Source organism: Cherax quadricarinatus, chromosome 100 (assembly GCF_038502225.1).
Source record: "Cherax quadricarinatus isolate ZL_2023a chromosome 100, ASM3850222v1, whole genome shotgun sequence".
Lineage (NCBI taxonomy): Eukaryota > Metazoa > Arthropoda > Malacostraca > Decapoda > Parastacidae > Cherax > Cherax quadricarinatus.
The window spans coordinates 6892513-6906198 of NC_091391.1; the positions used below are offsets into that span (position 1 = coordinate 6892513).

Below are 13686 nucleotides of genomic sequence, written 5' to 3' on the forward strand. Positions count from 1 at the left end.
ACCAACACTCTTATATGGATGTGAAGCTTGGGTGGTAAATGCAGCAGCGAGGAGACTGTTGGAGGCAGTGGAGATGTGCTGTTTAACCTTTTGACTGTTTCAGGCCCCTCTCTGAAACTGTCATTCTATGTCGATAAATTTTTGAAAAAAAAAAAATTCTTTTGAAATGATGGAGAATCTTTTCCTGATGGTAATGACACCAAAAGTTCGAAATTTGGTTGAAAATTCATGGAATCACGCTCCCGCGAAGTTAGCGGTCTCGGCGACATATGCGTATCGGCGATTTCGCCGACTTTGTGCCCTATTTTCATCCAATTCCATTGTTCCAGTTGACCAAACTCATAGCTATTTCTTTAGAACTTCATTTTATCTATCAGCTGAGTACAAGAAACCTCCCATTTACCAATTTGGACTACCCAGTATTGTGGTCAGAAATTGGCAATTTGGCCAATTTCACGCAAACTAAAAAAGATGCCAATTTCAAAATAGGGTCCAGAATAAACAAGGTAGACATTCTTGGCACTAAAATAACATATCCTCTGTTCATTAGTTACATCTCTAGGCCCCTCTTATATTATTATTGCTTTCTATTTTGATTTTTTATTCATACAAAAAAATACAAAATTTACTGTTATGCAGACTACTGCATTATTGTAAAAATGGTATAACTAATATCAGTGCACTAGTGAAAGAATATTAGACTCCCCAGTTGACATGTATTGGACGAGTGGTGTGATTTGTTTACTCCTGAACATTGGTAAAAATCTAACATTTCCACTACTTTGAGCTCAGTTTCAAAGTTGTTTTCATCATCAAAGTAATCAAAATCATCTCTGTTTCTGTAATATGTTTTCCATTTTATCACCTAAGACCATGAAAATGCAAATGCATCGATAAATACTATACGAAAATACACCTCAAAGTCGGCGTTTTAATCTAAAAAAACGATCCGAGTTATTTTTTTCTCATTACGCACTGTGTCCTGCAGGATTTTTTTTATGTGGTGCACACTGACCACACAGACCCATTCTCTCACATGTGGGCCTACCAGCTTTCTTCCGCTTGATTTGAAGCTGCTAGAATTATTGAGTATATATACGTCTGAAACACTGGCTCGTAAGACGTATATATACGACCAAAATAGTCAAAGGGTTAAGGGCAATGTGTGGTGTAAATATTATGCAGATAATTCGGAGTGTGGAAATTAGGAAAAGGTGTGGAGTTAATAAAAGTATTAGTCAGAGGGCAGAAGAGGGGTTGTTGAGGTGGTTTGGTCATTTAGAGAGAATGGATCAAAGTAGAATGACATGGAAAGCATATAAATCTATAGGGGAAGGAAGGCGGGGTAGGGGTCGTCCTCGAAAGGGTTGGAGAGAGGGGGGTAAAGGAGGTTTTGTGGGCGAGGGGCTTGGACTTCCAGCAAGCGTGCGTGAGCGTGTTAGATAGGAGTGAATGGAGACGAATGGTACTTGGGACCTGACGATCTGTTGGAGTGTGAGCAGGGTAATATTTAGTGAAGGGATTCCGGGAAACCGGTTATTTTCATATAGTCGGACTCGAGTCCTGGAAATGGGAAGTACAATGCCTGCACTTTAAAGGAGGGGTTCGGGATATTGGCAGTTTGGAGGGATATGTTGTGTATCTTTATATGTTTGTAGATGAATGGTTCAGAGAACCGACATGTTGATAAATTAGACACATGTGCAACTCTTGGGTATCTTTATTGATACTTTATTGATAAAGATACCCAAGAGTTGCACATGTGTCTAATTTATCTTTATATGTATATGCTTCTTAACTGTTGTATTCTGAGCACCTCTGCAAAAACAGTGATAATGTGTGAGTGTGGTGAAAGTGTTGAATGATGATGAAAGTATTTTCTTTTTGGGGATTTTCTTTCTTTTTTGGGTCACCCTGCCTCGGTGGGAGACGGCTGACTTGTTGAAAAAAAAAAAATGAATTTACGTAACTTCCAGGTGTTTGTAACATGAGATTTTGCTGTATTACATTGCTTAAATATAAATGATTGAACTCTGTGAGACACTTCACATAGCCAAGTATATAAGCTCATGTGAAAGCTATAATAATGTTGGTTGAATTACCGACAGCTTGTTAGGTAAAAGGACACAAGTGCAGCTAATGTGGAATTATATTGTGACAGTGTTTTGGTCTCCATGTTTGACAAAACTCCTGGAGAGCAAAACATTGCCACAATAAATATCACAGTTGCACTTGTGTCCTTTTACCTTACAAATTAAAGCTCCCCTGTGAGACAACGCATGAAAGGTTAAGGAAAACCTTCCTTTGACAATCTAATAAATGCTTTTAAAACTTTTTTCATTGTCTGATATTGCTAAAAATCCTTAGGATTGTATATTACTATTCCTGTGTTTCAGTGTTATATTTTGAGAATGAAAATTGCTGTTATTGTTATTTAACAAGTATTATTTTCCACCCAGGTACCAGAATTGCTTCCATGGTGTAGACCTTTGCCAACTTAGGGAGCAGGCGCTCAACGAGTACCTCCGCCAGCCAATTGTGGACACTTTTGACATTGGAATCTGCTTAGCCAAATCAATTAGATATTCTCTGGATTTTATGAATGCACAGGAAAAAGATCTACATCATCTAGGTAAAAAAATATAATTGATTGCGGTTTGTTATGGTTGCGCTATACCACTTTCCAGTACGTGTGTGCGCAGAGGCTTTGATTCACTGGTTATTGTTTGTTATTTTCCTTTCTGCTTTCTAGCAACTTTCCTTTCATTCATATCTCTAGTTCATATCCATCTTATTTCACCAATGCCATGTTTCTTCTTGGAATGTTGCTTCCACCAAGGGTTGGCAACATGTAGACTCAGTAAATAACAAAAAAAGGCACAATACCGTGACTGGAACAATGCACAAATAACCCGCACATAGAAGAGAGGAGCATACGACGACGTTTCGGCCCGACTTGGACCATTTACAAAGTCACTCTAACAAGAAGTACAGCAGGACGGGTATATATAGGCAGGAAGTGGTGGTGGTGGTGGTGGTAGTAGTAGTAGTAGTAGTAGTAGTGGCAGAGGTGGAAGGAAGTAGTGGTGGGGAAGTAAGGAGGAGGAGCCCGTCAGATACAAAGAAAGGGGAGCACTGCAAGGAAGCTAGGTGCTCACAGAGGGAGAGCAAGAACACAGAGGTGGGGGGGGGAAATAATGAAGGAACAGAAATAAAAGGCAGAAGAAAGAAAGACAACCCAGAAGAGGAAAGGGGAAGAGGGTGTTACGAACATAGTCAGTTGGTCCCTGGGTTATCGTGCTTTTCGTAACAAAATAAACTTAGTACGTCTAGGTACTCACTTCAGAGGAAAAGGATTTTTTTTAGTTTCTATTTAATTTATTAATAATCATAATAATCACTTAAATTCACCTTCTCATATTTTGCACTATGAGTAGAATACTTTTACCATTCCTCATTAACCCCTTGACTGTCGCAACCCCCAATCCTGAGGAGTCTCCTGGTGTCGCAAAATTTCAAAAAAAAAAAAAATTATTTTTTCTTATGAAATGATAGAGAATCTTTTCCCGATTGTAATGATACCAAAAAAACGAAATTTGATGGAAAACTGACAGAATTACACTCTCGCGAAGTTAGCGACCTTGGTGATATTTACAAATCAGCGATTTCGCCCACTTTGAGCCCTATTTTCGCCTAATTCCATTGTTCCAGTCGACTAAACTCATAGCTATTTCTTTAGACCTCCATTTTATCTATCGATTGAGTACAAGAAACTGCCCATTTACCAATTTCAACTACCCAATAACATGGTCAGAAATTTGCAATTTGGCCAATTTCATGAAAATTAAAGAATATGACAATTTCAAAATAAGGTCCAGAATGTACAATACAGACATTCCTGGCTCTAAAATAACATTTTCTTTGTTCATCAGTCACATCTCCAGGCCCCTCTGATATTAGTCTTGCTTACTATTTTGAATTTTTATTCAAACAAAAAATAGAAGATTTACTATTATGCAGACTACTGCAATATTGTAATAATTGTATAAATAACATCAACCCATTCATGATTGCATATTAGAATGGCTAGTTGGACATTTATTGGACAATGATGTCATTTGTTTATTTTTGAACATCGGCAAAAATCAAACATTTCCCCTACTTTGAGCTCCATTTCCAGGTTCTTTTTATAGTAAAATCAATCAAAATCACCTCTATTTCTATAATATGTTTTCCATTCTATCAAATGAGACCAAGAAAACGAGAATACAACCATAAATACTATACGAAAATAGACCACAAAGTCGGCATTTTAATTAAAAAAAAACGGTCGGAGTTTTTTTTTTTTTTCTCATTATGCACTGTGTGCTGCAGGATTTTTTTTATATGGTGCACACTGACCACACAGACCCATTCTCTCACATGTGGGCCTACCAGCTTTCTGTTTCTTGATTTGAAGCCGAGAGAATTTATGAGTATATATACGTCAAACACGGTACCTCATAAGACGTATATATACGGCTGCGACAGTCAAAGGGTTAAAACAACACAGTACTAGGTCAAGTATTTACAAATGGCTCTGAGTGAGTCACGAAACATTAGTATATGCACATGCACAGGCGTTGCCTAAAAACTCGAACACAATAGATTTCTTATGATAGGGTTCACTTTACAATAAGTCCTCATACACTACAGAGGCTTGCTCACTTGGCTTCACTTTCTCTAAGAGCTTCTCAACCGCCTTCTCCAACCGAGATAAGTCTTAGCAGTAAGTTCCCGAAAATTCCTGGGATTTTCTAGGGAGGCAAATGGTGGTTTAGAGGTGGATACTTCCCTCAACCCTTCCTGGTCCAGAGGAAGGTATGAACTGAACTCTGTGAGGCTTTATCAGCCCACTTTGTCTCGGTCGGAACAGGGGTTGAGCAGCTCAAAACACCTACTGGTGCTTGGCCAGGTCACCAGCAGTTGACACTAATTAAATGACCTACCTAAATACAAAGCTAAGTAATACGACCAGGTAATATTATAAAGTCGAGTAAATCCATTTTAGCTACTAATGGAATTACTCCTGAATATAATATTAAGTGAAATAGCAAAAATAACATGTAAAAGTATATCATTGTGATAATAACAAGAAGAAAATGAACAAAAGGGTGTAACAAGGGAGAAGAAGAAAAAGGAGGAATCAGGTTAAGTCATGGGTGTTCTGAAGTTTGGAGCATTTCACAATGTAGTGGGAGAGGAAGGCATATACAGAGACAAAGCCAGGACTAAGATTCATACAAGGAAAGTTGTGTATTAGGGAGGATTCGACCAGATGGCGACTATTAAAGTTGAAAGTAGGGAAGACAGTTTTAGCAGAAGACCAATCAATAGGATGGCTGTGATCTCTGACGTGACAGAAAAGAGCATTGTTAGTGTCGGCAAGCCTAACACTATTTTTAGATGTAAATGACAGCTTTGCTCTGTGGCCTCATGACTCTAGTCTCTTCCAACCTTTTCTTGAAGCCCTTAATAATGTTGACCCTTCCATTAAGTTTAAAGCTGAATGGGAATCTAATTCCTTGCTTCCTTTCCTTGAAGTCCATGTCCACCGCTCAGATACAGGCTTTTCCTTTTCCGTTTACCGCAAACCTATGCACAGTGGCATGTACATTCACTGCTTTTCCTATCATGCTTCCCCTGTCAAGAAAAGTGTTCTTATCTCCCTCTTTCTCCGTGCCCTCTGCATCTGTGATCCTAAGTTCCTTCCAGCATAAATCTCCACTCTTCATAATTCATTTTCCCGTCTTGGCTACCCTTCCTATTTCATTGACTCTGCCCTTTCTACTGGCCTGGCCCAGGGCCGGGCCAGTAGAAAAACTCTTGGAACTCGTTAGACATATTGAAGGTGTCATTGGCAAAAAGCAACTGATAACCCACTTTGTATCAGATTCATTGTTTTAATACCACATATCTCCCCAATACCCCATCATTCACTTCTCTCTCAATCCCTTCTATAAGTATATTAAATGACTGGTGATATTACACATCCCTTAGGCCTAAATTTATTGGAAAATAACCCTCACCTACATACCCTTACCTAAACCTTGCTATCCACATAATAACTTTCTTTCAACACACCGGCCATATCCCACCGAGGTGGGGTGACCCAAAAGGAAAAACGAAAGTTTCTCCTTTCAAGTTCAGTAATATATACAGGAGAAGGGGTTACCAGCCCCTTGCTCCCGGCATTTCAGTCGCCTCTTACGACACGCATGGCTTACAGAGGAAGAATTCTGTTCCACTTCCCCATGGAGATAAGAGGAAATAAACAAGAACAAGAACTAGAAAGAAAATAGAAGAAAACTCAAAGGGGCGTGTATATATATGCTTATACTTGTATGTGTAGTGTGACCTAAGTGTAAGTAGAAGTAGCAAGACGTACCTGAAATCTTGCATGTTTATGAGACAGAAAAAAAGGACACCAGCAATCCTACCATCATGTAAAACGATTACAGGCTTTCGTTTTACACTCACTTGGCAGGACGGTAGTACCTCCCTGGGCGGTTGCTGTCTACCAACCTACTACCTATAACATAATAACTTAACTGCTTTAAATAACCTACCACCTATTCCACACACTTGAACATTTGCAGCATTACTCCTCTATCCACCCTATCATAAGTCTTTTCTAAATCCATAAATAAAATGAAAACTTCCTTACCTTTATCTAAGTAATATGCACTTACATGCTACACATCCCCTACCCTTCTTAAACCCACCTAGTTCATCTGCCGTTCTGCTCTGTCTTACTCTTAATTCTTTCAGTAATAACTGTGCCATAAATCTTTCCCTCTGTAAGTCTTGCATTCTCTCTGATTCCCTTTTTCTGTATGCAAAAGAACTCTACATGATCTCTGCCAGTCCCTAGGTGCCTCCTGCCCCCCTCTTCCCCCCTCTTCCCTCCTTCCTTTTACACATTTATTAAACAAATATGCCAGCTACTCCAAAACATATCCTCACTAGCTGTTAATGTTTCTGTCTTGCTCCCACCTAGCTCAGCTATTTTACTTCCTTATACTCTACCTACACACACTTCACTCACACTTACATCTGCCTGTTCCTCTCTCCTAAAAGCTGTTATACTATTCTGTTTTATGCATGAAATCACTGCTTCCCATTCTTCATTGACATTCAACTGCTGCTTACAGTATTCTCTCCCTCTTCCTAGTACCTCTCCCTCCCCACCTAATAACTTCACTCTTGTTCTTAACTGTTAAATCCATTTGTTCCATAGAGATTCTCAACTTAACAAAAAAAAAAAAAGGCACAATACCATGACTGGAACGATACACAAATAACCCGCACGTAGAAGAGAGGAGCTTACGACGACGTTTCAGCCTGACTTGGACCATTTACAAAGTCACACTAACGAAAAGGAGAGCAGGTTGGGTATATATAGGCAGGAGGTGGTAGTAGTACTACCACCTCCTGTACTCACTCTCACCCTTCCTCACAGTAGTTATTTACATTTTGCCTTAACAATCTCCATTAATTTATAAACTTTCACTTCCATCTTTTAATGATATTCTCCTTGTGTCCCATCTTCCTCTTACTTGTACTATAGCTACACTAAATAATAATAATCTTAAGAATAATTTTTTTTAATATACTGGCTGTCTCCAACTGAGGTAGGGTGACCTAAAAAGAAAAAAACGAAATATTTTCTTTTCAGGTCACCCTAAATTGCTATTCACACAAAGAAAAAAAAATTCTTTTTACATGTAGCAAATAGAGTGGATATGGGAGCAATGTGGCAGATGTTGCAAGTATATGGAATAGGTGGTAATTTACTAAATGTTGTAAAGAGTTTTTATGAGGATAGCGAGGCTCAGGTTAGGGTGTGTAGAAGAGAGGGAGACTACTTCCCAGTAAAAGTAGGTCTTAGACAGGGATGTGTAATGTCACCATGGTTGTTTAATATATTTATAGATGGGGTTGTAAAGGAAGTAAATGCTAGGGTGTTCGGGAGAGAGGTGGGATTAAATTATGGGGAATTAAATACAAAATCGGAAGTGACACAGTTACTTTTTGCTGATGATGCTGTGCTTTTCGGAGATTCTAAAGAAAAATTGCAAAGGTTAGTGGATGAGTTTTGGAGGGTGTGTAAAGATAGAAAGTTGAAAGTGAACATATATAAGAGTAAGGTGATGAGGGAATGAAATGATTTAGATAAAGAAAAATTGGATATCACATTGGAGAGAGGGAGTATGGAAGAAGCGAATGTTTTCAGATATTTGGGAGTTGACTTGTCAGTTAATGGGTTTATGAATGGTGAGGTTAACCATAGAATTGATGAAGGAAAAAAGGTGAGTGGTGCATCAAGGTATATGTGGAGACAAAAAACATTAACCATGGAGGCAAAGAAGGAAATGTACGAAGTATAGTGGTACCAACACTCTTGTATGGTTGTGAAGTTTGGGTTGTAAATGCTGCAGCAAGTAGGCTGTCGGAGGCAGTGGAGATGTCCTGTCTAAGGGCAGTGTATGGTGTAAATATTATGCAGAGAATTCGGAGTGTGGAAATTAGGAGGTGTGGAGTTAATGAAAGTATTAGTTGGAGGGGTTGTTGAGATGGTTTGGTCATTTAGAGAGAATGGATCAAAGTAGAATGACTTGGAGATCGTATAAATCTGTAGGGGAAGGAAGGCGGGTAGGGGTTGTCCTCAAAAAGGTTGGAGGGAGGGGGTGAAGGAGGTTTTGTGGGCGAGGGTCTTGGACTTCCAGCAAGCATGCGTGAACATGTTAGGTAGGAGTGAATGGAGACGAATGGTTTTTGGGACCTGACGAGCTGTTGGAGTGTCAGCAGGGTAATATTTAGTGAAGGGATTCAGGGAAACCGGTTAGCTGGTCTTGAGTGCTGGAAATGGGAAGTACAATGCCTGCACTTTAAAGGGGGCGATATTGACAGTTTGGAGGGACTTCAAAACTGTCGTATCTGAGCACCTCTGCAAAGACAGTGATTATGTAGGAATGATGATGAAATTTTTTTCTTTCTTTTTGGGTCACTCTGCCTCGTTGGGAAGTGGCCAACGTGTTAAAAAAAATTAAATACTTATTATCTGTTATCAAACATCTTTCTGATTTTTTTCCTTATGGGCTACAACTGAATTAACATCCCATAAAAATTGCAGAACTCAAAATGTGTAATAAGAAACTGAAAAAAAACTGGGGTGACTGGCATCATCTTCCAGATTGACATGGATAATGTACTTTTCTTTTTGTTGTGTTATTTCTTTAAAATATATTGAGATTAGTTTACTTAGATGAGTAGCCACTTGTTTAATGTTGTATTTAGGAGGAGGAAACACTTTCATCTTTTCCTCCCACCAGTTATCCCGCTGGAGTTCCACATCTTGAAGTCATGTACAATGCACGGCCTGGCATTCTGGTTTGATGTTGCTTTCCTGGGTTCAACGCAGACAGTCTGGCTTTCAACGGCTCCCACAGAACCTCTCACTCATTGGTATCAGGTAAACTATATGTATTTTTCTGTATTGTTTGTCCAGACATTTGTGAATCACTGTTGTCCTGATCATGTGGAAGCTTTTATATTACATTAATGAAATCCTAGTTGGGTTGAAAGTTAAATATTTTACACTAATAAAAATTTAATTTGGCTGAAATTTAAGCCTAAATTAGGTAAATTTTTTTTTTGAAAGTGAACATAGAAAAGAGTAAGGTGATGAGGGTATCAAATGATTTAGATAAAGAAAAATTGGATATCAAATTGGGGAGGAGTATGGAAGAAGTGAATGTTTTCAGATACAGTGGACCCCCGGTATTCGATATTAATCCGTTCCTGAGAGCTCATCGAATACCGATAATATCGAAAACCGAATCAATTATCCTCATAAGAAATAATGAAAATCAAATTAATCCGTGCAAGACTCCCAAAAGTATGAAAAAAAAAATTTTACTACATGAAATATTAAGTTTAATGCAATAGAATAATTACAATAACAATAAAATAATTGACACTTACCTTTAATGAAGATCTGGTGATGATTGATGGGATGGGAGGAGGGGAGAGGTGTTAGTGTTTAGAAGGGGAATCCCCTTCCATTAGGACTTGAGGTAGCAAGTCCTTTTCCGGTGTTACTTCCCTTCTTCTTTTAATGCCACTAGGACCAGCTTGAGAGTCACTGGACCTCTGTCGCACAACAAATCTGTCCATAGAGGCCTGTACCTCCCGTTCCTTTACGATTTGTCTAAAATGGGCCACAACATTGTCATTGTAATAGCTGTGTTAGGGTGATTTTCATCCATAAAGGTTTGCACTTTAACCCACTGTGCACACACTTCCTTAATTTTTGAAGTAGGCACAATGTATTCCACAACTGGTATAGGCTTCTCAGGGTTAGCCCCAAACCCTTCAAAATCTTTCTTAATTTCAATACTAATTCTCACCCTTTTTACCACAGGGTTGGCACTAGAAGCTTTCTTGGGGCCCATGGTGACTTATTTTGCAGAAACAAGCACCAAACACAGTGATAATATGGAATGTACCGAATGTATCCTTAGATGCGTGCTCACTGGCTGGCTTGTAAACACTGGCACACAAGGGGCAGTTCAGGCCACACGTGGACAGGTCTCGTACGAATCGTATCGAATACCGAGGAAAATTTTTTGCGATATAATGCATCGAATACCGGATTTATCAAATACCGATGCCATCGAATACCGGGGGTCCACTGTACTTGGGAGTTGACGTGTCGGCGGATGGATTTATGAAAGATGAGGTTAATCATAGAATTGATGAGGGAAAAAAGGTGAGTGGTGCGTTGAGGTATATGTAGTCAAAAAACGTTATCTATGTAGGCAAAGAAGGGAATGTATGAAAGTATAGTAGTACCAACACTCTTATATGGGTGTGAAGCTTGGGTGATAAATGCAGCAGCGAGGAGACGGTTGGAGGCAGTGGAGATGTCCTGTTTAAGGGCAATGTGTGGTGTAAATATTATGCAGAAAATTCGGAGTGTGGAAAATAGGAAAAGGTGTGGAGTTAATAAAAGTATTAATGAGAGGGCAGAAGAGGGGTTGTTGAGGTGGTTTGGTCATTTAGAGAGAATGGATCAAAGTAGAATGACATGGAAAGCATATAAATATATAGGGGAAGGAAGGCGGGGTAGGGGTCGTCCTCTAAAGGGTTGGAGAGAGGGGGTAAAGGAGGTTTTGTGGGCGAGGGGCTTGGACTTCCAGCAAGCGTGCGTGAGCGTATTAGATAGGAGTGAATGGAGACGAATGGTACTTGGGACCTGACGATCTGTTGGAGTGTGAGCAGGGTAATATTTAGTGAAGGGATTCAGGGAAACCGGTTATTTTCATATAGTCTGACTCGAATCCTGGAAATGGGAAGTACAATGCCTGCACTTTAAAGGAGGGGTTTGGGATATTGGCAGTTTGGAGGGATATGTTGTGTATCATTATATGTATATGCTTCTAAACTGTTGTATTCTGAGCACCTCTGCAAAAACAGTGATAATGTGTGAGTGTGGTGAAAGTGTTGAATGATGATGAAAGTATTTTCTTTTTGGGGATTTTCTTTCTTTTTTGGGTCACCCTGCCTCGGTGGGAGACGGCCGACTTGTTGAAAAAAAAAAAAAATCTTAATATCCCCTAAAGCCTAGTACCTATTGTGAACCCTAGTACCTATCCTGAAGTGTATCTCCTCTCCTGTTTCCTGGTAGTTTTGGCAGAAGAATCACTTTGACAATGCTGGTCTAATTAGATTTTTTTAAGTATAATTTAAGTTATAATTGAAAGAATTAAGAGTAAGACGGAGAATAGGATAGCAGATGAACAAGGAGGCTTTAGGAAAGGTAGGGGGTGTGTGGACCAGGTGTTTACAGTGAAACATATAAGTGAACAGTATTTAGATAAGGCTAAAGAGGTCTTTGTGGCATTTATGGATTTGGAAAAGGCGTATGACAGGGTGGATAGGGGGGCAATGTGGCAGATGTTGCAGGTGTATGGTGTGGGAGGTAGGTTACTGAAAGCAGTGAAGAGTTTTTACGAGGATAGTGAGGCTCAAGTTAGAGTATGTAGGAAAGAGGGAAATTTTTTCCCAGTAAAAGTAGGCCTTAGACAAGGATGTGTGATGTCACCGTGGTTGTTTAATATATTTATAGATGGGGTTGTAAGAGAAGTAAATGCGAGGGTCTTGGCAAGAGGCGTGGAGTTAAAAGATAAAGAATCACACACAAAGTGGGAGTTGTCACAGCTGCTCTTTGCTGATGACACTGTGCTCTTGGGAGATTCTGAAGAGAAGCTGCAGAGATTGGTGAATGAATTTGGTAGGGTGTGCAAAAGAAGAAAATTAAAGGTGAATACAGGAAAGAGTAAGGTTATGAGGATAACAAAAGGATTAGGTGATGAAAGATTGAATATCAGATTGGAGGGAGAGAGTATGGAGGAGGTGAACGTATTCAGATATTTGGGAGTGGACGTGTCAGCGGATGGGTCTATGAAAGATGAGGTGAATCATAGAATTGATGAGGGAAAAAGAGTGAGTGGTGCACTTAGGAGTCTGTGGAGACAAAGAACTTTGTCCTTGGAGGCAAAGAGGGGAATGTATGAGAGTATAGTTTTACCAACGCTCTTATATGGGTGTGAAGCGTGGGTGATGAATGTTGCAGCGAGGAGAAGGCTGGAGGCAGTGGAGATGTCATGTCTGAGGGCAATGTGTGGTGTGAATATAATGCAGAGAATTCGTAGTTTGGAAGTTAGGAGGAGGTGCGGGATTACCAAAACTGTTGTCCAGAGGGCTGAGGAAGGGTTGTTGAGGTGGTTCGGACATGTAGAGAGAATGGAGCGAAACAGAATGACTTCAAGAGTGTATCAGTCTGTAGTGGAAGGAAGGCGGGGTAGGGGTCGGCCTAGGAAGGGTTGGAGGGAGGGGGTAAAGGAGGTTTTGTGTGCGAGGGGCTTGGACTTCCAGCAGGCATGCGTGAGCGTGTTTGATAGGAGTGAATGGAGACAAATGGTTTTTAATACTTGACGTGCTGTTGGAGTGTGAGCAAAGTAACATTTATGAAGGGATTCAGGGAAACCGGCAGGCCGGACTTGAGTCCTGGAGATGGGAAGTACAGTGCCTGCACTCTGAAGGAGGGGTGTTAATGTTGCAGTTTAAAAACTGTAGTGTAAAGCACCCTTCTGGCAAGACAGTGATGGAGTGAATGATGGTGAAAGTTTTTCTTTTTCGGGCCACCCTGCCTTGGTGGGAATCGGCCAGTGTGATAATAAAAAAAAAAAAATAATATTTCTACACACTCGGGAGAATAGCGTGGTCCTTACTGTGACTGTGGTCCATGCAGGTTCTTGTAGATGAATCTTGCATCAACTGTTCTCAGTGACTTGCAAAATCATAACATGATAGTAAACAATTCCTGTACAAAAACTAGGGACAATATTCTGTATCTAGTTAGATAAATCTATTAGGCCAGTGTGGCACAGTGGTTAGAGCACTGGCCTGCTAGTTTTAGGGCTGGTTTGCCATGGGTTTGGATCCTACCCATTCTGTAAGCTACTAGGGAGATGGACTGTTATTATTGTCATTATTTTTATTAGATGTTGGCTCTTTGAGTGAACTTTGTATAGCAAGTGGTTTGGTTACAGGTGATAAATATTTTAAGAAAAAAGAGGA

The 13686-nt window shown here is 39.8% G+C and overlaps 1 protein-coding gene across 4 annotated transcripts in view; it reads left to right on the top strand.

Moving 5' to 3' along the window:
• Positions 1 to 13686, top strand: part of Art4 (arginine methyltransferase 4) — a 167544-nt gene that overhangs the window by 55026 nt on the left and 98832 nt on the right. For all 4 annotated transcript variants that reach the window (XR_011390991.1, XM_070079630.1, XM_070079632.1 and 1 more), the window contains exons 7-8: positions 2460 to 2632; positions 9375 to 9514. Coding sequence is in view for 3 of the 4 variants with exons in the window: in XM_070079630.1 (XP_069935731.1) it covers positions 2460 to 2632; positions 9375 to 9514 (313 nt within the window). In the remaining variant the exon portion in view is untranslated. The remainder of the gene's footprint in view (positions 1 to 2459; positions 2633 to 9374; positions 9515 to 13686) is intronic.